Source organism: Anthonomus grandis, chromosome 1 (genome assembly GCF_022605725.1).
Source record: "Anthonomus grandis grandis chromosome 1, icAntGran1.3, whole genome shotgun sequence".
Taxonomy (NCBI): Eukaryota; Metazoa; Arthropoda; class Insecta; order Coleoptera; family Curculionidae; genus Anthonomus; species Anthonomus grandis.
This window is the reverse complement of record NC_065546.1, coordinates 1,231,560-1,257,097: the sequence shown is the minus strand read 5'-3', so window position 1 is coordinate 1,257,097 and position 25,538 is coordinate 1,231,560. Positions and strand designations below refer to the sequence as shown.

Genomic DNA, 25,538 nt, shown 5'->3' with positions numbered 1-25,538 from the left:
AAACTTCTAATCTGGAAGTCCTGAATTTGTATGGTGCAGCTAGGGTTTAACTCAAGGACAAGGGTGCCTTGGATTGTGATATTTTCTTTATTATGGCCACATTGTTGGACAGCTACTGTTTTTTGGGGTGAAACAATTATCCATTTTTCTTGTTCCAGCTTCTGGATTTTCAAAGACTTGACCTCGGTTTGAATGGCTCGACAATTTGAGGGATGTTTTGAATACAACATCATTTGTACTTCACATGGCGGATCCTCGGATACGCTCAGAGGACTGTTTTCTTTGCAGAGGTAGATTTCTGTAGCTACCTCTTGACATTTGGCATTGAACAGTACATATGAGTGTTCATTTAGGATAAGGTATTGACTTTGAGGGATAATTATTTGGTAAATGGAATTTAAGGGTACGGGCAAAGGGTAGAGGTGATATAGTACATAATTTTTTAAGTTCAACTATAGGTACCTCTATTATAAAGAATATTTTGTTTTCCTTTGTATAACCCTTAATTTCGACAATTTTTTCGAATAGTAAAATGTTCTCTAAAGTTGCCGCAAATGGTAACATAGTTTTACTTAAGTTAGGGCCATTTAATTTTATTTCATTTAGAAGTTCCTTTGGGTCGATTATTGAGCTATGAAATATATTTAATTTCGAGAATGTAATCGCTATTTCGATGTTATCCAATATATCGTATATATTTTGATACGAATTTATCACTTGAGAGACAAGTATTTCACTTAAAAAGAAAGAGTATGTATTTGTATTATTTAAATTCATTTGTTTAACCACCAATTCTAGTTTTTTTACACGATTTTCTAAAATACGTTGATTATGTGAAAAATTTTTGCTTATGCTTTCGAAATGTTCGACAGATTTTTTAGATACGGTTATTTGCTCTTTTATAAACCCTTTGTCCCTTCTCGGTGCTTTGTTTTTCTCTGCTATGATCCTGGGGAATTTTCAGGTTCATGTTTCACACAGTTTTGCCTCGTATTTTTACAATAATATTATTTTCTCTTTTCTAGTTACCAAGAATGACGGCGTACATTGTATTCTGCGGCAAACAACTGGATAGCGCCGCATTACTTCAAGAACTCACTGAATCACATACGCCATTTAAAGAGCTAGTGAAAAAGTGCCAAAACAACTATATAACTAAAGGAATGCCTTTATCCTCATTTTTAATAAAACCCATGCAAAGGATAACAAAATATCCATTGCTCATTAGTAAGATTCTAGAGAATACCGATGAGGACCATGCTGGTACTACTCTTATATATAGTCGTCATTGTTTAACTCATCAATTTTGTCTTTATATTTCAGACTACAAACTATTAGAAGAAGCGCTCCGAATAGCCGAAAAATTCCTCAGTTGCGTTAACGAAAACGTAAGATTGAAAGAGAACCAGGAAAGAATGCAATGGCTACAACAAAGCGTACAAAACGAATTAAATCTTACGTTTAATAGCAACACAAATAGGCTAGGCCCAAGGCAACTACTGCATTTCGGCAGTTTTACCAAACTGAAGACGGGAAAGGAGCTTTTGGGGTTCTTATTTAACGATTTTTTCATGTTAGTGCAGCCAAGTAAGGCCATTATCGGACAGTTTGGGTTTCAACGTAATACCAATGTCATATATAAAATGTATAAGCAGGTGAGCATTTATAGCGTAGTAGCTACATGTTTAAAAATACTTTATTGGTCTTTCTTTAATGTGAATACCAGGAAAATGGAGGAAATGGGCACACTTACGAAATGGTTGCGTACGTTTTAATAAAAGTTGTAGATAATGACATTTTCTAGAATATAGTAATAGAAATACAATTTTCAATAAGTCAATGCGTGAATCAATCAGAAAACAGAACGAATGATAAAGACATAAAAAAATCAACATTTTCGGCCAAGAAAAATGCGAAAAAGTTATGGATTTTAGTTGGAAAACTTTGATTAGACATCTCGATATGGAGATCCACCAAACTGCGTCAAAAATCCCGTTTCCTTTCTTATTATATAATTTTATATCGTACAGTTACTGAGCTAAATAAAATATAGAAAGTAGAGGGACTCATACGCGTGCTATTCCAGTGTCATATTCAAATCATTGAATAAACCCTTGCATATTCCTCTATGCCTAGAATCTTACTAGAATATATCACCTTTTCATAGCCAATTTTTTTTTTACTTTTGGACTAGGAATCTTAACATTTCCCATATTTCGGTTAAACTTATTATTAACTACCCCCCAATTCCACTACTTTATAATTATATAATTTTTGTATACGTGGATCATTTTTTCTCACAAAATAATCAGAAAAATTGAGGTATATAAAACTTACTGTACTTTGGGCTGTATTGGCTGTACTGGAAACTTATCTCCTTCCTAAAGTTGTCATTATAATTGATTTCATGTTTTCAGCCAATATTAATCCAAAACTTGTCAGTGAGTAGAGAAAGTTCTGAATCTGTGGACCAAGGGACAGACTCCAATCGAGTAATTAGGCTTCAGGACGAAAAAACTGGCTACAAAATATTTTTATTAGCGACAACCGTCCATGAATGTGGTACTTGGACCAAGAAGATTGATAATGCTAAAGAGAGTTTCCATAAAATTAGCCAATTAAGTAAACAGAGTAAAAGGAGAACGCGTAAGTAGTTAAAGTAATCGGTTTCTCAAATACCAAACGGACCCTGAAAATCTTTTACGTGTGTATATTTTAAGGAAGGATTTATTGGTTAATTTTAGTTTAAAAACGTCACAATAGCTTATGAGTGTTTTTAGTGAAATCCTGAAAACAAAGGTACTGGCAGCACCGCCTGAAATATTAAAACTCATTAACTGTCTGATATAAAAATAGCGATTAAAATGCTTGAAATAAAAAATTTTAGAAAAACCTCAAATTCCTGGAATAATAAAACCACTTAGCTGAGTCGAAAGATCAAATGTCTTTATGAAGCTCAAATATTTAGAACCTTGAAGAAAATTAGTTAGAATTTATGTTCTACTGCCTGTATTTAATAATAAATTGTAAATTAACTAAGATTGATTAGTTAAAATTATTACGTGGATACCTGATCTGAGTCCTGATCTGAAACAACTACGTGCAATTTGAGCAAAACAAATTGTAGAGTTTATTTAAAATGAATTCGAACGGCGCTAAACTTGGGGAATGGTCAAGAATCCATAACAAGGTACTAAAAAAAATAAACAAAATATATGCGAGCCGTCCTGGTATACTTTAGGCTGTCTGGCCACGGAATCACCAGGCTCCTGACCGTTCAACGATCAATTTTTTGGCAGATAGAGATAAGCCGATGAGAGCGCAATATATCGCGTAACAGACGAGGAAAAAGACTGCGAAGTCGAGCTCGAGGGTTTGATTGTTGGACGGGCCGTGGTTTTACTGGCGGGCAACTGCATCTTTTCCGTGCTTATGATCTATTTTTAGATTTTTCGGGGAGGGGCCGGTAGCGAGCGTGACAATGATTACAATAACAATACAAAGAAATCAACGAGAAAGAGGATTAAGAGATAGGATTAATAATTTGATAGAAATGGGTTATGTTTTCCACAACAAATTTTAATAAATAGTAGAAATCTGGTATGCCACTGATAAAATATATTTGATACTATTTGTTTACCCTAATAGTTATTTATGTAACAAATGTGTAAAATCGAAGAAAACACAAAAAGAAATAAAAAATAGCAAATTAGTTTACGCACTAGTGTGTAAAAAAAAAACGGAAATTTTTTTTTTGACGTGTCGTAAATGTAATGTCACATAAACGTCAAATTACTTTTTACGCATTAATGCGTAAATAGTGTGTGAGAGGAAATGTGTAAAGCGAGTACTTTACGCACGGTAGTAGAAAATAGTTATTTACACAACAAGTGTGTAAAATGATCCTTTTTTTATGAATGGGAAGCTCGCCGATTCCCATTAATAAAAAAAGGATCATTTTACATACGTGTAACATACAACATTTTTTCTACCACCGAAGAAAACATAAAAAAGAATTTCAAATTACTTCACGCACTTAAACTACTTAACGATAAAAAAACGTTAACAATTTTTTTAACAAACTAGAAATTAAATGTCAAATAAACGTCAAATTATTTTTTACGTACTCTAATAAACGTCAAATTACTTTTACGTAAAAAGACTTTTTTAAAAAGTGAAACTTTACACACACTTCCTAGGGTGGGCACTTTACGCACGGTAGTAGAAAAATATCTGTATACCATTCGTTACTCTAAAATTAACCAAATTAACCTTCCTTAAAAATAAGCGATTCAAACCCTATACCACAGATGTAAATATACATCTGTGCCCTATACATATATGGCTTAATTTTTGTTATACCTAAGTCGGATTACCGAACAGATGGAGTAAATGATGTGCGCGAAATATAGGCCCGCCCATCGATGCGATCTTGGCAGATTTAGACGAGGAGAATTATGCCTACTTATTTTAAATTATTTTACCGTACAGCTTTGCTTTGTAAGCAGCTTTTTTTAAAATATAATACGGTCGCCTGTAAAATGGGTCCAAACCGATTTTGAGGTTGTGCCAGGTAATGATATAATAATCCCTTTTAAGTATTTTTTTATGCAAAGTTATGTTAATATATTGGGGTTTACCGAAAAGGGATAGCAAATCCTTTTAAGTAATCGTGCCAGGTCAAACATTTAGCGTGTAATTGGCCAGGTTCATCAGAACCGAGCGCTGGAAGTTTTGCCTATAATAGTAAGGACCAATAAAAATTGTCATACCTGAGCAACAATCTAGCGCTTTTTTCTGATGGACCCAGCCATTATAAAATATAATTTTATGATCATAATCTGGTTTTGAGAATTACTTAAGTAGCTTTTATCTTTTATTATATATGTATATATTTATATATGTTCATAATCACTTCCTTTTCAGCAATGATGTTTTCGTACTCTTTTCTTGGGGGGGTGACAATGGGGGTGTACGTGGCGCGTCAGCCATTATTTGTTAATTAACAAATTAACAAAAAATAAACACAATCTCAACTTTTCAATATTGCGAAGATTCAAATATTCGAATAGCAGAAAATTCAACCAAACCGATCTAAAGCCGCTCGAATAATAAAATTAAATAAAATCCCAAGTCATGAACCCTATCAAGGCTCTAGGCCACACCTCCGGAGCAGAACGATCACGTGAACACTCCATCTGTTCGGTAACTCAAGTATCAAACAGCTTTTTGTCGCTTTAATGTGTTATTTACGTGTGCTTTCTGTGCAGAGCTTCATTTGGGTCCTACGTGTGGACGTCTGCTTGTCTACGTGCAAAAGGGGAAACGTCTTATATCTTCCGGTAAGGTTTTAATATAGGTGCATGTCTTTTTTTCTAGTATTGAATACGAGCAGGTACTTATGGGTTAGCATGTTGGAGGCTACCGATGTTGTTCTGAAATGCAATCCGCAGACTTGCGATAATTATTGTAACAAAAAAGGTAAAAGCTATCAAAATCTTTAGCTATTCTGTGTGTTGTTTGATTATTTTAGGTTTAATTATACAGTCTAAGGGTGTCTAAAAATCTCAAAGAGAAAAACGGGTTAAATGAGGAAAGTATTTGCAAATAAATGCTCTTTATATTGCAATTTTGTTTGTTATAGATTTTAAGAAAACTAAAATTCTTTGCAAAAAATCTGTAGCTTCTTTATTTATGAAAAATTTGAAATATAGAGTGTTTTTTTAATATTGCGACAATATTTAATAACATAATATACAATAAAATAAAATAATAAACAATTTTTAATATTCCTTGGAAGAAATCAAACTAAAAAGTTCGTATGAATATGTCCTAAACGTCTTAAATTTTACACTACAGGGTTATAAAGTTAAGAGAGGAGAACATACTTTTTCCGAAAAATTTGATACCACTATAGATATTTTTCTGGAAATTGGTACGCAGTTGCTAAGCATCCATAGCGTTCTTTTTTATACACCGTTTAAATTTTTATATTCGAAATATTTATATTTTTTCTTAAAATAAAATATATTTTTGAATTCTTAATTTCTTTTAGAGCATATCGGGTCTCTTGGTCGTTTTTTGTTCAATGCACGGTTTTGGCATAAAAAAATAAAAACTATAATTTTTTTATATTATTTTTATTATTATTACTATTATTTTAAGGCATTTTTTACGGAACTGGAGAAATTTGTAATTTAGGAATGAAAAATCTTAGTTTTCCTCGGTTATTTTCTGAAAATAATACAGTTTTTGAGTGACACAAATTAAATTACTGCATTTATTATTAATTACTTATTCAGAAAATACTTAACAAGATTACAAGAGTTGTTCAAAGTCTGATGTTCAAATTGGCCATCTTGAACATCAATACAAGCGTCTAGTCTACGTTGCATTGATTGGCGGATACGTGTGAAAATTCCTGGGGCCTGTCGAATTACTTCACAAGACGTTAGAATGCGATTCCGCAATTCCTCCACATTTTGAATTGGAGTTCTAGAAACCAAATACTTGAGGTGGCTCCGCAGAAAAAAATCAAGCGGAGTTAGGTCGGAAGACCGTGGGGGCGAAGAATGGGAATCTCCTCGATCTATCCAACGATTTGGATATGAAATATCTAATTACTTCTAAGCAACTAATAAATAAAACGCAAAATTAATACATGGTTATTTGTAAATGATATAGATTGGTTTACTAAATGACTTTGTTCGTGCTTACTTGCTACTCTATTTTCTGGTATAACTTATTCCTTTCATCATTTTCATATTTAAGTACTTAATATACTTACCATTCAAAAAAGTAGTCCATTTTTCTCAAAGAAACCTCTTAATAATAAAAATTCAGAGATTGGGGGGACACAAAGTCAATGGTCTCAAATTAGTTTTATTTTATTTATTTTTTTTTTAACGATTACACGTGTTTTGCCCTAAGGCATCGTCAGATCTAAAAGAAAAAAGAAGGCAACCCTATTACCAAAACAACAATGCATAGACATAAATTACAATGTTAAGATATGACTTACCGGTAAAGTTTTTAGATTAACACCACAAACGTTTAAGTTGAAACAAAAATAAATACATAAAAAATAAAAAATAATGCTGACGTATATACACATTAAATCCGGTGTCAAAAATAAATAAAATAAGCAGAATGAGGTTAAGTTGAACGGGAGAACGAAAATAAAGCAAAAAATTAAATAAAAAATAAAAAGTGAAATATGACTTGGTCGAGAAATGAACTCAGCTACCACCGGGTTCGTAGGCAAACGCTAAACTTACGTGCTATCCAGGTCCAGATGAATATTGTTAAAAATTAAATGCGGTTCAAAGGTAAAAACATCATTCACACAAGACAGTACAGGACTCCTTTTTGCCCTTGTGATCTCCATCTTCTCCAATAAGTCAAGCTTCTTTCCCTTGGGGCACTCATGAAGGATTTTTACATTTTCCGGGATGGAAGGATAGTGTTTTGAGGACATTAAATGACTTGCAAAAGCCGATTTCGTCTCGGTGATTTCGGTATCTTTGTATTTATTATATTCTCTTAAGTGTTCCTGCATTCTCGTTTTTATTTTCCTGCCAGACTGACCAACGTAAACGGCATTACAGTCCCCGCAGTTAAGGGAGTGGACTCCCGATTGGGATAACGAGCTTATTAAATAATGTGTTTGAAGTTTCGAATGATATCTGTAAATTATAGTTTTTAAAAAATTTTGCCAATCGGAAGGAGATACTACCAAAGTAAGTGAGGCAATGAAATCTAGAATTTTTAATGCTGGTGTTATGGATTAAATTATAGGAGAGCTTGTACTTATTATAAAATTTGAAATAAATTTTATTAATTATAATTAATGGAAACCCATTATTTACTGCAATCTGTTTAATTGTAGCTAACTATTTTTGAAAGGCGCTTGTTGATAATGGTATTTTAATTAACCGGTAGAAAAAGGAGTTGAATGCAGAAAATTTATGAGTATACGGGAAATTAGAATCAAACTGGATAATGTCCAGGAAAATGGATAAAAGAAAATTTATGCGAATACAAAATAACTTTATACAATTATATAGTAATTTACAATAATTTTTCAAAACGATTGCCATTGACTTCGTTGTACACCGTGTGTTGTCGGTGCTTGTATTTCAGAAGGATCTTGTTGGCCAATGCTTCAAATTACCCCAAAAGTAAAAATCAAGTGGTGTAAGATCAGGTGATCTCGCAGGCCAATCCGATGGTCCCAAACGCCTAAACCAACGGTCATCGAATTTCTCAAATAACTCACGTGTCACCTCAGTTTAATGAGCGGGTGCATTAGCCAATTGGAATTAGCAAGTCCGAAAATCTTCAAGTTTCTTTCGTCTAGTAAATCTTAGTTGATAGCTCACCTTGTAGAATTTTGATTTATTAAGTGTACATAAATTTGGTAAGTGGTTCGTACTATTTGTAAGCCACATATGATGACACTCGACTAAGGGGTGAAATAAAGTTAAAAAAAAAGTTACCCTATTAGAGATACTTCTGGATGAGCCACTTTATTGTAAGCAACGTGTTTCACCTATGATCTGTTATACTGATTATGACTTCTATCACGGATATCTTTGTGTTTTATAATTCTTAGTGTTCGAAAAATGTAATTTGTATATTCAAATAATTATAAAACAAAAAATGGATGGAGGTCCCTCAGACATCAATATCTTAAAGAGTTTTTTTGCAATACAATCTAAAAAAGGAATTAAAAGATATTTAAATATTTAAATTATATATTTATATTTACAGCTCCTCTTAACCACAACTTTGAAGTTTACAGGGCATCAAAAAAACAATAACTTAAATTCAGAAAAGGGACTATATTCATTTTCAATTACCAATATGCAATTTGACTACAAAACCTCTTCGTAATTGTTTGGCCTTAACCAGCTTTACTTTAAAGTTTATTCATTGGAACTAATTAATTTTGCATTAAGCTTTAGGCACTTAGTTTGAGAAGCTTTGAGACCTAAAAAATTTTTAGACTATAAGTATATTTTTGGTCAAAAACTTTCCTAAATAATAATCTATCATATACTTACTGCTTTAGACATATGTAGGGTCTACATGTATTGAACATATTGTTACTCTAGGCGTTTTTATTCATTTTATGTGATTATGTCGAAAACAGATTAAAATAAGTACATATGCAAACATATTTGTTGTACTTTCTTAGAGAGTCAGATAAAAACATTAAAAGATTTCAGTTAGATAAGAAGATTCCATTCCACAATTTTTCTCTTGCAATAATTGGATATGTGAAAAGAATATGCATATATGCAAACTAATTAGTGCAATGTCAAGAAATAGTCCATCTTTTCTTAAAGAGACCGGCTTACATTAAATAGTAATGAAATAAACTCGTCACAGGTCTCAAATTTATTAAATTAAAGTCAAAGGATTACACGTGTTTCACCCATACTAGGCATCATAAGATCCACTTGTGTATTCACTAATAAAAATAACGAAAAAAGAAGCAGAGGTAACGAAACGAGAGGTAAAGAGGTAGTAACTAGTCTCCGTCTCATTTTTTGATATTAATATATTTCTATAATTTACATTCAGTTAAAATAAGCTTCCTCTCAGTAGTCCTATGGTTGCGTCCTTGTCTAGTCTAGAACAACGTCAATTTTCCAGAAAATCTTCTACCACTGAGCGCAAAATCTGAAAGTATTTATGGGAGTTTAATGACCCGTTTAGTAAAAAAAAACATTAAAACAACATTTTTTTCGAAATCCCATTTCCTTAACCACATGTGGTTTAGATAGTTTGATTAGCTCAAAAATGTCGATGTCTTCAATTATATTTTTTTTTAGAAAGTTTGGATCTTCTTGACTGCGTGTCAGAAATGTTTCATAATATTGAACGCGACGCACACAGGCGAAAATCGGGGAAAAGCCGGCCATAAATAGTAGTAGTGCTGATATGAACCACAAACATATTTAATCATAAGAAAATGTTAAAACTAAGATAACACGTTCATTTTAAACATTTTTTTAAATCCCCCCCGCCCCTTTTGGGTTTATTTATTGCATTACATAGGCGCTGCATAGGTACGCATTTCCTTAAAAAAATTTCAGAATGTTATTATTTCAACAATTTTTCAGTTAAGAGTTTAAAATTCATATTACGGAAAATTTTTGAAATAAAATTCAAAATGTTGAGACTTTTGATAATATAAGTACCTGAGTTTAATAAAATTTCTTATTATAAATTACTAAATAAAGTTGTGATTTGTTTGTTTTTGTGCTATTTAATTTTATAAGTAACCTTTGCTTTGTGTGTAAAAATAAGCAATTAAAATACATGTTAAGAGTAATATATTTAAGTATGTAAAGTATATACAGAGCTTACTTAACAATAACTTTGTAATAATAGTAAAGCCTAACCTATCTTAATAATAATTAAAATCAATCAATATCTTCACTATCACTTTCATCAGCAGAAATTGTTGGATCATCAAAAAATGCCAAAACTTCTAAAAGGTACTGTTTAAGCTTTTTAGCAGATGATTTTTTCATATTGGAGATTAAAGGATCAGAAGATATTAAGAGATTACAAAATATATCTTCCATGTTTTGTTTTCTTGAAAACTTCCGTGCATGAAATTCTCTGAATCTTTTAATATCTTTATTTCTTGATTCCTGGGCTTCTTCGCCAAGTTGCCCAATTGGAACCAAAAAATATGATATTATATCAGAACTGTGCATTAAGATTTTATGCACGGAAGTTGGCATATTGTACCACGGATACAATTCTACAAATTTTCTGGCCGTATCATGACAGTAATCCTTAAAACTATCGATTTTAATATGAAAAGCACTAGAAATTGTTAATAAAATTACCCTGAATCTAAATATCAAATCTTGATTAATGCCTGTAATTTCCGAAGCTTTAGCAGCATTCTCAAAAAAACGGCGAGCAGTGTTGCCGTCATTAGTACTTCCAAAACCAGGTTTTGGTCGGTCAACCAATAGTCCCATTTCTTTAAAAAATAAGTCTTGGATTCGTTTTTTGGCATTTGCAAGTTTTTCTTTGTTTTCCTGGCCTCGCGCTGGCCATTGCTTAAATTCCATCTTATAAGATAGATGCAGCAAACACTGAAAAAAACGAATCCAAGCATGTAAAGATGACAAACCAAATTGAAATCTAGATTCGTCAGCAATTTTCTGTTTTAAAACCTTATCGATATTGTTAAAATCTTTGGATGTTAGATTACACAAATAGCATCTCTGAGTTGAAGTATTTTCAGTAACAGCATTACACAATTTGCCATCTATCATTGTAAAATATAAAATGTGTTTTAAAAATGCATTGTTTCCTTGAATATCAAGCTTTGTTGGTTGCAAATCTGAAATTTGTTGGTCAAAATATTGCTTTTCTCTCACTGATAACTCTGTTGTTTCATGCCTAAACTGGACTCTAAGAGGTCTACAGAATCGTGTGGAGGAAGTTCTGGGATTTTCCCAGATTACAAACTTATCTTTTGATTTCGGATCACCGTTAATGAGCTGAATTGGTACCACTGATGTTAAAAAGATATTAGCATCTGAAATATTGGACTCTGCAAACTGCTGTTTGTATTGACTCATCCCAGAACTCCCGTCACACCCCCCTTTGCAAATTAAATTTAAATTATTATATTTTTCTTGGTTTAAAGAATTTAAAACTTTTTTTAAGGGACTCAAATAACCCTAAAGATGTATGATCCAGCAAACTTTGAAGAGGCACTTTAGCAACATCCTCAGAAATGTTTAGGTTTTTTGGGTAGCACCTTTTTTTTGCGGCAGTTATTGACTCATAATTAGGATAAAGAGTTGACCTATGGCTTTTTGCCGAATTTCTTATAAGATTGTATTGAAATTTTGTCAATTTAGCCTCTACAAAAAGCGATAAGGCTTCGTCCGCTGAAAATGGTATTTCACATTCTTTTTCAAAAGATTTTTTATATTTTGATGCACGGGTTGGTGATGAGAATGCAAAATTTTTTAACACATCTGCTTCATCCAGTTTACCTTCGGACCTAAACTTCATTTGAGCAGCAAATGTTAGTTCTTCAGGGCTTCGATCTGCTCGCATCTGTTCAGTTCTTCTTCTTTTTGATCGGTCACTTAAATCTAAAAATCCAGTGAATGGCCTCCCTCTACTCGATAGAGTTGTATCCTGCATTTCGGCTGGTTGAGCTTCATTCATTGCAGAAGAAAATTCCAACTCAATATTTAACCAATCTCGATTTTTATTTTCAAATGCAGTTTTATTTCTTGATGCTGATGACCATTTTGTGTCATATTTCTCGATAAATTTATATATGACTTTTGAAGACTCTTCTGACAAGCGTTCAACTCGCATGGTAGAGGTCACTTTTTCTGCCAAATAACGGCACTGCTCCATGCTTTTCTTGGACTGACAAATTCCTAACCAACTGACAAGTTGGCTTCTTTTAAACCAAGCAGATTTTGTTGCTGTCCCTGAAATAATAAGTAATTTTGTTAATTATTTTTCATAAGATTTTGCCATTTAAAATTGGTTGCCATATTGAATTTTAAACCCATATGGCAATTTTTTTATTTCTATTTAAAATTTTCTATTAAATGATGTTTTATTTTATAAAAATTAATTTATTCTTCAAGTTAGTAGCAGAAAATTATTTCTTGCGTTTTGGACCTACAATAGCATTTTATACGAATTTGGATCCGGACTACAAATCTTTTTTCGTCAAGATCGCAAATTATCGCAGCAACTTAAGATTGGATCTTACAAAGGACTTATTAAGCAATAATTTAAAACTAATTTAAATTCGGGAAATTACGCGAAATCATACTTTTAGTTTAGCAGAAGATCAGAAATTTAAATTTTTAAAAAAAATAACTGTTAACTTTTCAAAAAATCAGTAATAAAAAAAAGTAAAGAAATATTTTTAATTAATATAATTTTTAATATTCTACTTACCACTAGCAATAGGCTCCATTGCTGCTTTACAAAATTTTCACCCACACTTTGCCGAAAAACTAAATTTAAATTACTACTTTTTACAGGCGCTTTTGAATCACAATGAAATAGTCTCTACGAACATCAACTTTCAACTAAAATATTTCTGCAAGTGACAAGACGAAAAACAAAAGAGTAATTGTTTATTATACCCAGGTAACTAGATAATTGAATTATACTCAGAATAGGCCTTAATTGGGAAGTTGGTATTTCCGATTTATGGCCGGCTTTTCCCCGAATTTCGCCTGTGTGCGACGTTGGTAATCATCCAGTTTCAGCTGTTGTACTTTTGAAAATTTAAAGAGATGCATATGTATTATTGTCGTCCAGAGTTTTTTGCACAGAATAATAAGTTAGGCCTAAATCATCTGCTGCACCCCGGATAGAAGATTGATGATATGCGTGAAAGTAGGCTAAAACATTCACGATGTTGTCCTCATCAGACCTTACAGGCTTGGGTAAACTTGTATTATTTTTAATTATTTTTAAATTGTATAAAGTTATTTTGTATTCGCACAAATTTTCTTTTATCAATTTTTTCTAAAATTAGGGTACATTTAGTTGAACTTTCTGCATGTTCTTGCTACAATTTAGTCACATTGCCCATGAATAGTAAATAGATTCATCAAAACTGCATTTGAATAACGATTCTTTCCATCTTAATGAATTTTTAGGTCGCTATTTTAAAAAAACACCCAAGCGTATTTATTGTCAAACATCAATAGCATAGCATTGTTGAGTCATGACCTTTTATCGCCACTTAAAGCAAATATGTCAAAATATTCCGATTTTTACATAAAATTGCTTTATATATCGATACCAATATTCTAATAGGATGTATCCCACAAAACCCAAATTTTCCAGGAGGAGGAAAAAACCGTATATTTTTTTAAGAATACCTTTTTTTTTCTATTATTTGTTTTAGATTATGAGGTTTTTTTTTCACTTATTTTTTAAATTGGCGCAATAAGTGGGTTATGTCTTATTATGATATTATGACTTTATTCGATACAACATATTTCTTTGTAGTTGTCATGTTAGCACGATAACTAAATTCTAAATGTTGTGGGTTAAGACAGATTAAACAACGATTATATTTAAAACGAATTTACTTTATTCCTTATCATAACTTTTTTAAAGAAAAAAATTAGGAAACAGAAGTTTAATTCAAAACAAATATTGAAAAACTAATCTAAATCTTTACAAAATGGAACTTTAATATGACTATTTTGTTCCCTTACTTTTTTTTACAGCTTTATCAGTCTTTCTTGTGGAACTTTTATTTTTTTGTACTTTTATATTGTTTACCTTCTTGTTTGATACTTCTGTTTTTTCGTAATATTTTATTTGGTCGTAAAAGTAGTGCGTGTCTTTTGAAATCACTTTTTTTAACTGTTGTAAATCCATCCATTTTTTCCTTAAAATTTCTAACCTTAAAAATATCTTTTCCCTTCAATCGTCTCTCAATAAGGCTATGAGAAGAGTCACACTCCATTTGAGTGTGACCCTTCTCAAGAAATTTTTGTTCAATCTCAATATTAAATTTTGTTGCAAGAAAGGACAATGTATTGGACAGAACGACATTTTTATTTTGATAACCGCAACTGTCCGAGTATAAAATAATAGATTTTTTGTCTGCCTCCAAAGCTGATGTCAGATGTTTGATGATGCAGGTTACAAAAACTGAACAACATAGTTCCCCTTCTGTTTCATTCCACAGGAAATTTTTGCATGCATGGCTTGACAAGTTGTAGATGGTAAAATTGTGTATCGGCAATTTTGTTTTATAATACAAGGAGCTTGCTTGTAATTGAGGACATAATTTGACGGCTTGTACGTCCATTGTAAAGCAATAAATAGACTGATCTTGTTTTTCTTCTTGTCGAAGTCTTTTTCCTTTCGAGCATGATCTTTTGCTAAAATATGATTCTGATAAACATTTTCGTCAATCTGATTCATTTTGTATCCACAGCATAAATCGCACTGATCCTTTCTAGGCTTAAACAATGCAAGATTCATTTCGTCAAACTCTTTTAGAAAAGTACTCATTGACAAGGGCAGCACATCTTCGTTTAGACATTTGTTTTTATAAAGTTGATATACGTCAATTTTTGATTTAAAATCTTCCTCTAGATATAACTTGTTTGACTTTTTGCGGCAGTAGTGAATTTCAATTTTAGGCAAACTATCTAAAAATAGGTGCAACTGTTCTAGCTTTTTATTTTGTTCAACTGAATGTACTAATGTATTTTTTTTATTAGTCTTATTTTTGTTTATGTCCTCCTGATTATTTTGTGTTCCAAACATTGATCCCTCATTAACCTGGTGCCTCCCATTCGTTCTTTTATACCTAGCGTACCAAGCAACGTTTGCTGTTTGGTGTTTTCCGTCCTCAATTTTTAAATAGTACTGAAAGGAACCTTGTCTTCTGGATGGATTTTTTAACGTAACTAGTCATGTGCAAAACGTAAAGCCTTTTTTGCTCCCAGGACATATTCCAAAATGTTTTAAAAATTGATTGTCGGATTTCTTCTGACATTAGGTGGCAGAAACGATTTGCTGCTTTTTTACAAAAACTCGACATACATTTAGGTCCAAGTATTCTTTTATTTCTTTTTGTATCGTGTTTAACTGTCCCGTCTTTAGATCTTGTATATCCAATCTACTCTTCTCCCATCATTCTTTTTCTTTTGTTGGCATTTTTATCCCATAATTCTTTATTAGCTTTTTTCTTCCTTCTTTTTTTAGCTATTTTTGTATCTATAAAAAAAGAAATTGATTCTCAAATAGGTTTTGCAACCCAAAATCGAATAAGATGGGAGAAGATTTTTGAATAGGGGTCCAATAAAAGTAAAGCTTCTTTATTTAAATATCGACGTTCGACTTTTATGAAGTTATCTTTAGGACACTACAATGGTAAACGGATTTAAAATGTTTATTTTTTTAAATTTCGGAAAAAACTACTATGTTCTTTAAAGTATAAAACTTATAATATCTGGTTTCCATCGAGGGGTCTTGAGGATGACTTTACTGAAGTCGAAACCTCGACATTTAAGTCAAGAAATTTTAGATTTATTGGGCCTCTACTCAACAATTTTCTCCCATCTTTAGTATTTTACTGATGTTAAATTTTACCTTCAGACTGTACTAAACCTGGGCTATCTTTATCTGGGTTATCTTCGTCTGAGTTATGTTCATGCGAATTTTCTTTATGAGGGTTATCTTCATTTGGGTTATTTTCATTTTGTTCTTTATTTAAGTTGTCTTCTTGTGATATTCGTATAAATTCGGAATCAAAATTATCTTTGGGCTCTTGTACATTTTTAGCTTGGCAAATCTTGCTTTTAAGTTCCAATAGAGATAGGTCATCTTCATCTATTTCATCCGTTTGGGGTGCTTCAATAGTATTATTTAAGTCGATTATTGGCAGACTGTCATAGATTACGTCTGCGGAATGCAAAAAAAATTTCTATAGGTGTCACTGTATTTTTTTCTATTTATAGTTTGGCTTAAAATGCCTAAATTATAAATTATTCTTATAGATTTTGCTCAGATAAACCCATACAAATACATTTATTTATAGCTCTAATACGACCTAAGCCACAAAATACAGGGTATCGTTACGTTGTATTAAGCAGTAATTTTTATAAATATGTCGTATCCAACATGGTTATTCAGAATTACAATACGACGTATATGACCTAATTATTTAAAAAGCAAATATTGTTACTATAATTTTATAGTATAAATAAATTTAAATGCATTAAGAAAATAATAGATATTACAATATAACTTACCTTCGACATTTTGAAAATATTACACTTAAGATACCCTTTTTAATTGTAATAATGCAACAAAGTATAGACAAAGTATATACTATCAACACTCACTTAGTAAAACCATGGAGCGACTGTGGTATACGACCTATTAGAAAGAAAAAAATCAGCTGTTTTATTTACGACATATTAGAAAAGGCGCCTAACAAATATTTCTAGTTAAATTATTTTTACGATATATTAGAATTCGAAGGAACACAGTGAATTGGAACCATTCTTGTAAAAAACGTAAAATCGGAAATTTGTGGGATACGTCTTATTAGAATATTGGTATCGATATGTTCCCATTTAACATATTAAAGTGAGGTTAGCTGGAGGTGAGGAGGAGGCGACTGACAGAACTTTGTCGAATATAAAATTAAGCGTCCCCCTGTATAACGTATTGACGTATTTTTTTTTTTTTTAAGAAGTTATTAAGGAAGGTTCAAAATGATAGCACTGTATATTATTTAGGGTATCTAAAAGACTTTAAACTTATATTCTTTTTTCAATTGCTGTAGAGTTTGAGAAAAGTTTTTTGAGAATAGAGCTCCAATAAAATGACATTCCTGTACTTGTTTGAACGCAATAAATACATGTTAAGAGGTGTATCATAAAATATTAGCCTCTATACAGGGTGTCCCAAAAGTCAACGATAAGCCGATAAAGGGCAATAGACCAGGTGCTCAGGGATTAGAAAAAAATCAAAAAAAATCTATCTTGAGTGCTTTTAAAATTATAGGCATTCATAGAAAAACCGAAAAAAATTGACAGCCCCTGTTGACCTTTTTAGTACTGTGGCTACAAATTTTCGAATTTCTTGACAATTTTTTTTAATGTAACCCTAAATAACCTTTCGATAAATTACAAAACTAAATTCACTTTTGAATTAAAACACAACTGTTCACATTTTTAAGAAATTATCAGATTTTTGCGCAACTTGTGTCTTTTGACCATCATTTCATAAATGTAACTAACTGTCCTGGAAAAGAAAATTACTTGACTGCTTGGCAAGTGATTTTAAAAGTTGGCGTTTCTAATCTAGATTTTAAAATGGTAAGATACTTGCTAGATTATTGCTTCAGTAAGTGTGTATTTTTATTTTTTTTTAGTATATAGTCAAATGTACGCCACTACTCTAAGTTAAGTTAATTTTACAGTCAAAATAAATGAAATAAAAGATTATTTAAGTCGCAACAAATGTTCGAATTGTCTGCCTCCATTCCTGATACGACGTTTTAAATTGGATTAATGCACACTTTTTCTTAATTTTAATTTCTCACTTTTTGCTAATTATTGTTTCCGTAAAGTAGGCAAATTTAAAGAATTTATTTAAATTGGGTGACCATGGCCCTAGGCTATTCTTCTACCCCGCCCTATCTACCTGTATGGGTATTCCCTGTTCAGAAATATCTTTACAGAGTAAGTAAGACAGGTAGTGGCGCATCTTAGGTCATTAATTAAGACCTTTGCTACGGCAGGGCAGCGTTCAGCGGCGGCAAAGCCAAAGCTAAAAACATCTTTGACATTTCTCCTGACCAATCAGATAACGATTCTTGTTGGAACGACATTATGCCAATAAAAACATATTCCTCCCCCCCCCCCCTCTCGCTGCACACCAGGTCCGAACGCATCGTTAATTTTAAAATGAACTACGATTGCCACCTTGTTTTTAAACGGCATAAAGGTTAGTTTCGAATACAATTTTTTCGATCAGATCCAACGTAAACAAATGCAAAAAAATATCAGTAGGACTTTCTAGATCTTGTGGTATAACTACAGCTGCAGGTATATCTTGCTGTTTCTCGACATCTTCCAATATATCAACGTCCATTGCCATAATATCCAAAATGTCCTCACCGTCACAAATATCATCTTCGGTAACGGAAGACACCTCTGATTCGTTATCAGATGGTATGCTACTGATTAAATTTTTAAAATCGCCAGGAGGTAGATTTTTTAATTCTTCCCACCTCCAAGTAATTTTAGACATACCTGAAAAAAAAAGAAATAAACCCTCTGTGAAATAAATCACTAGTAATAAAAAATATCCATAGCAAATGTATATTTTAACTCCTATTAGATTTGGAAATCACCAAGAACCGCCTGAGACTATTATAGTCAAAGTCTTTATTTCAAACCATTCGTAAATTTCCTGTAAACCAATAATCTTAAACTTTTCTGATACCTCTCAGATTTACTGATGCCTGGTGGTTAGACGGGGATACCACACATTTGTTTTACAAAAATAAAAACAATTATTTTCTAATAAATAATTATAAAGAAAATATGTTTTTACTTGCCATTTTTTATCAAAACCACTTCAAAACGTGAAGCAAATGCACTTGTTTACAGCAAAACAAAACAATCCTTTTACACTAACCAAATATCTAAATAAAAACCGAATTTATTGCCATCTAGAGCATGCATGTAATATTTCCATACAATATACTATTTAGGCAACACACTATGCATTGTGGTTAGATCAAATTAGTACACTAAATGCAAAACTCGACATTTGCAATAAAAGCAATTTTTCAGGAAGCTTGTTAATTTTGGATTTTGACTCTTTTCTGGACTATCGATACCTGTGTGATTGTGTAATTAGTAAACGAAACCATACCAGATCGTTATACTGCTCGGGAATATGCTAACATGCATCTCATCTATGGAGAATGTCGATGCAATGCTAATACTACCTCTAGACTGGATCGTCAAAAGAGCGTTATCCAGATTACAGAGTATTTCTAAATGTGCATCGATTACTTCTAGAGGGCCGATTCCCAAATCAAATGGGTGCTGCAGGCAGACCGCGCTTGCCCTACGAAGCCGAAGTCTTACAAGAAGTTGCACGTAATCCGACTATCTCAGTACGTGGAATAGAAACAAGGACAGGCGTGTCTTAAAGTTCGGCACATCGAATATTGAAAAGAAACCAGTTACATCCGTACCAAGTACGAGTACAAAGTTTATTACCTCGAAACTGCCCGGCAAGACTTGAATTTTGTCAAATAATGTTGCAAAGACATAGAGAAGATCCGCGATTCTTGGAAAGAATTTTATGGTCCGATGAATCGACTTTTAAGAAGGATGCATACATAAATCTCCACAACTTACATGAGTGGCATGTAAAAAAACCACATTTACAGCAAAAGGACCGGCCACAATACCAGTTTAAAGTAAATATGTGGGCAGGAATACTTAATGGTAGAGTTATTGGACCATTCGAGTTGCTGGAAAATTTGAACGTTGAAGTTTACCTATATTTCTTGGAAAATCATTTACCAGTCTTACTAGAAGATGTGGCATTTAATATTTACCGAAACATGTGGTTTCAACAAGACGGCTGCCCGGCCCACTATGCTCGTCCAGTAAGGGAATTTCTGGACAGAGAATATCCGAACAGGTGGATAGGGTGGATAGGGTGGTCAACAATCCCGTGGTCGCCACGTTCACCCGATTTAAATCCTTTGGATTTCTTTTATTGGGGAGCAATAAAAGACAAACTCTACAACAATCCTATAGAAGAGGTAGCTGAACTGCGCCAAAAAATACAGGCAGCCGCTGAATAGATCAACAATGGGAAGATTCGCCCGATTAATAACGCGATCTTCTCTAAAAAGGATTAGAATGTGTATTAGGAATGAGGGCAGACAATTTGAGCATTTGTTGTAACTCTAATAAAGTTTTGTTTCATTTACTTTGATTTTGTTTCATTATTTATTTTGACTATAAAATTAACTTAGCTTAGAGCAGCGGCGTACATTTGACTATGTACTAAAAAAAAACAAAAATACACACCTATTGAAGCAACAATCTAGCAGAGTATCTAGCTACCATTTTGAAATCTAGATTAGATACGCCAACTTTTGGAATCACTTGCCAAACAGTGAATAAAAGTAATTTTCTTTTCCAGAACACTTAGTTAAATTTGAGAAATAATGGTCAAAAGACACAATTTTCTACACAAGTTGCGCAAATATCTGATAATTTCGTAAAAATGCGAACAGTTTTGTTTGAATTTAGTTTTGTAATTTATCGCGGGTTATTCAAGATTACATTAAAATAAAAATTGTTAAGAAATTCAAAAATTTGTAGGCACAGGACTAAAATGATCAGAGGGTGTCACTTTTTTTATGAATGCCTATAATTTTAAAAGTACTCAAGATAAATTTTTTTAGTATTTTTTTTTGAATCTCTGAGCACCTGGTCTATTGCCCCTTTTCGGCTTTTTGTTGACCTTTGGGACATCCTGTATATTAAAGTAAATCATACTGCCATTTATAACATATGACTGAACCAAAAATTCAAATTTGTAAGAGCGCTCTTGTAATACTTGAAAATGTACGAAATCCTTTTCTCTAGGTAAGCCCCACACCGAAAACGTTTACTGTAGGGTATCCTTGGGTAGTCAGGAGCAAGAAACCGACTTTGCCAAGGACACTCTTAACAATGGAAATCTTCCCCAAAATGGGACGCCTCTTATACCGAGTCTAGTGTGGAACTGCAGCATGCAGTTCCAGTTGAGGAATGTTAACGAGGAAAGTCTTAATTTTGTCGTTCTGGAGCATAATCCATTTAGTTTAGATGGTAAGTTTCTTTCCACGGTTTGACTAGGATATTTAAATAAATTTAGTAGGATATTCAGTAAGATAAAATTTCCACATGTGTCAATTTATGTCAATGCTTGACATTGATATAAATATTTGAATGAAGAAGTTTCCTAAATGAAAACCATATTGATTTTAATTCTTAAATTAAATTTATTACGATTTTTAAACTGTAGCAGTATTGATGAGGTCATAACTAAGCCTAAGGCCCGTTGCACACGAACCGATACAATCGGAGTCCGATCCGGTAAGTTCCTTAATCGGAATCGGAAGAAGAAAACGCACTTTCCGTATTGGCAAACCGATACCGGATAATAAGCTGGTGAAATGTTGCCAATTTGGGCAGTACTGTTTGTGAAGTCCTTCGGGTAAAAGCAGACTGCGTTCCTCGAAAAATAAGCGTTTTCAGATCTTATATTTATTGTATTCACGTAGAAAACATCGTTTAGCACAATATAAAAGAAAATATTGGATTCATCAGTTACTTCAAGTGCGTTATGTAAAAGGAGCATTCTACAGGGTGTTTCAGAACTATGGGATCAAACTTTTGGGGGTTGTTCAGTGCAACAGAAGAATCCATTTGAGTATAGGAACCCATGTGCGGAAATGCGTCACTAGGCCACTACGGCCCTAAGACGCGTTAAAATTTATAAAAAACATTAATTACTTAAATAGGATCTGCTGCATTTATTTTTACCTTTTGTACACGATACCATAACAACAATTTTTAAAATCAACGCAATGTCATCAAATGTCAATTCTCAATGTCATGTTTAAAAATTTTATAGCTTACAATTTTTAAACATTTATTACTAATGGAAAACTTTACCAATCAAGAATTGGCGGATATGCATTTGGCATACGGAGCAACAAACTGCAATGCACGAGCAGCATCACGGTTGTATCATGAACGTTATCCCGAACGACAGCATCCTGGATACAAAAAGTTTATTGCGATTCATCGGCGGCTCGCTGAGACAGGCATGTTTAAGACCAAGATGCATGATACTGGTGTTGCTCAAAACGTAAGAACGGTCGAATTTGAAGAAGAGGTGCTTCAGCGAGTTGCCAATGAATCATCAAATAGCACACGTGACGTCGCTAAGAATATGAATACGAGTAAGGCTTCTGTCTGGCGGGTACTACACGAGCAACAACTGCATCCTTACCACTTTCAGAAATTTCAAGGTATGATTGCAGCCGATTATCATCCTAGAGTTCAATTTTGTCGATTGCTTCTGGATCACATCATTGCACAACCAAATTTTTTACGATATGTATTGTGGACCGATGAAGCCTCTTTTACAAGAAACTGTATTTTTAATAGTAGGAATAGCCATGTTTGGGACGAAGAAAATCTTTAACAGGAAAAAAATTAATAGGACCTATTTATCTGCATTTCTTGGAGGAAATTCTCCCAGAACTCTCTCCTCTTCTTTCTTGGCCTCCTAGCTCACCCGATTTAACGTCGCTCGATTTTTTCTTGTGGGGACATGTAAAGTCTTTAGTCTACGAAACTCCAGTAGAATCAGAGCTAGACTTAATTGGACGAATAACAGCAGCATTTGAAATCATTCAAAACGAGGATCAAATTTTTAGTGTAGTCCGCCGAAATCATGTGCGGCGTTTAAATCGGTGTATTGAGGTTCGAGGAAGACATTTGTTGAACAAATTGTTGTGATGGTATCATATACAAAAAGTAAAAAAGTTTGATCCCATAGTTCTGAAACACCCTGTATATTTTATTTGAAAAACTACGTTTACATAGCGACAAGTTTTTTCATTATTTCAGAATGAGCATTACCACGTTTGATTTCATTCTAGAAAGAATAAATATGCGTATACAAAAGCAAAATTCAGTTATGAGATTGTGTGTTCCTCCTAATGAGATGCTCGCAGTGTCTTTAAGGTAAGTAAAATAAAATATTTAAATAATAGTACATTGTATGCCTAGTACGAAAAGATGAACATTTTCGGACGACCGTAAAAATTGCCTGTCAAGAGAGACAATTGTCAGAGTCTTCCATTCATATAATTTCTTAAAGCTACACGTGTTTCGCTCCTATCGGAGCATTATCAGGCCTAGACCTACACAGATCACATTAACAATTACAACTAACAACCAAGGTTGTTAGTTATAATGTGGATTTGATGGATTTTGTGGATGGATTTGATGAGACCGTGACTTTATGTTTTTACCTTTGTTTTGTAGAAACAATCATGATTTTATTTCACTTTTTGATTCAAAAGCGATACAAAGACAAAAGTAAGAGGTATCATTAAATTTAAGTTAAGATAAATTAATTAGGTCACCCAATAATATGGATTATGCTGTCTTGTATACATTCAGTTGATTACGAATTTGTAGTATATGAACTGTATTCTGAAGACTCGCGAAAGGGCACTTGAGTCTGCGCAGGTTGCAAATCATGCAACGATGAGCTTAGGTGGCTGATTGTCGCTGAATTTGAACACTCCGGAACATCGTACGACTGATGGTATAGCTCGCTTGATGAGGTCGGTGGGTTTGAGTATTGAGAGATGTATGAATGAGGTGAATGCGGTTGTGCCGTGACTGAGTTGGAGCTGGAACCCACATGAATTGTTAATTTTGATTGTTTCCTAATTTCCTGAATTTTTTTCATGACAGTTATGCGGAAATCAAAGGTTTCTTCCGAAAAAGTGGGCAAAAGCGAAGAAAAAAAGATTCATCTTCGTCTAGTTTTTCTGACAGTGCTTTTATTATGTCAGTTTCCAATTTATCAGGTTGGGTTATCTTTGCCTTTTTTTTTAGGATGATTTATGTGACTCTGTGGTTGTTTAGAAGGTTGCCAATTGATTAGAAAAGGGTTCTAATCAATTGAGGCCCTATAGACTGTAAAATTTATAGGTTGCGATGGTTCATGTACCTTTGGACGGTTTTACACCACAGCCTGCTGACTTAGCACGAAAAATATAAAAGTGATTGAATTAAATTGACAGTAAAAAGACTTACCTAGGGGTCAGTCAAGATCAGGATAACACAAGAGTTTTTTGCGGAAGGCCGCGCGAATACTGGTCGTAAAAATGGTTATTAACAGTAAGACGATCTAGTACCGAGTGTTTTTACCTCGATTCCCCGCGGTCTTTTCGGTACTTGCGTGTGATGTATTATTTGGGTATGTACCAGGTTTGTAGTAAAAGTAAAGAATAACAAGTAAGGAAATATTATAGGGAGAGGCGAGGAAACAAGGCAAATCTCGACATTCATTATGTAAAACAAAAAAATATTAGCAGCAAGAAGCGATACTTTGAATGCACTTAAGAATATAACTTATAGAACTAAACTAAATCAAACTAAGTATTAAACTAATCAATAAAGTGAAATTGAGATGACTACAAGAACAGAACAGTGGTGTTTCAAATGGAACCTGTGTATCTGTCTCATCAGACATTCCTTCAATTTCTTCATGTTCGGTTGCAGGAGTACTATATTCTGTTTTGTCCTTTTCAACAATATTTATTAGAAATTGAAGATTTTCGTAATAAATGTATTTTTTTTTTCGAGCCTCGCCCACTCATTTGTTTGAGTGATCTAACAAAGGCATCGCGAAGATTGTTCCATTTTGAAGTAATCAAATCACCTAAAAAAAATCACTAAATATAGATAAGTTCTATATCTTTGTGGCGTATTCATAATACTTTCCCTCCTCAACCCCCTTTGTTGTGTTAGGCAAATTTGGATAGGTAAAGTAGGTAGTGGCGAATAGCCCAAAAAAACTTGTAAGCACTAAATATAAATTGTAAATATTAGGTTACTGTTACTAATAATAGGTTACATTTACAAGTAAATGAAATTTACTAAATTAATACAAGGCATTTTCCAGTCAGTGTTGTAAATAAATAAAAATAAATAGGCATTGTACAAAATTATAAGTTAATTAATTAATTAATTTTTTTAGGTACCTAGCTAGTGGAAACACATTTCGAGACTTGCATTACACATACAGATTGGGAGAATCTACTATCCGAAATATTGTAAAATTGGTATGTCGCACTATATGGGCAACATTCCATGAAGAATATCTTCCCCTGCCAAACCAAGACAAATTATTAGAAATAG

The 25,538-nt window shown here is 32.9% G+C and overlaps 1 protein-coding gene across 5 annotated transcripts in view; it reads left to right on the top strand.

The window, feature by feature from the left end:
* LOC126743900 (intersectin-1) overlaps window positions 1-25,538 on the top strand; it is a 133,104-nt gene that overhangs the window by 101,910 nt on the left and 5,656 nt on the right. For 4 of the 5 annotated variants that reach the window (XM_050451194.1, XM_050451202.1, XM_050451177.1 and 1 more), the window contains 5 exons: window positions 1,026-1,263; window positions 1,324-1,655; window positions 2,418-2,646; window positions 5,380-5,481; window positions 21,192-21,416. In XM_050451194.1, coding sequence (XP_050307151.1) covers window positions 1,026-1,263; window positions 1,324-1,655; window positions 2,418-2,646; window positions 5,380-5,481; window positions 21,192-21,416 — 1,126 coding nt within the window. Of the gene's footprint in view, window positions 1-1,025; window positions 1,264-1,323; window positions 1,656-2,417; window positions 2,647-5,270; window positions 5,348-5,379; window positions 5,482-21,191; window positions 21,417-25,538 lie in introns of all 5 variants that reach the window. The other variant, XM_050451186.1, reaches the window with a different exon arrangement.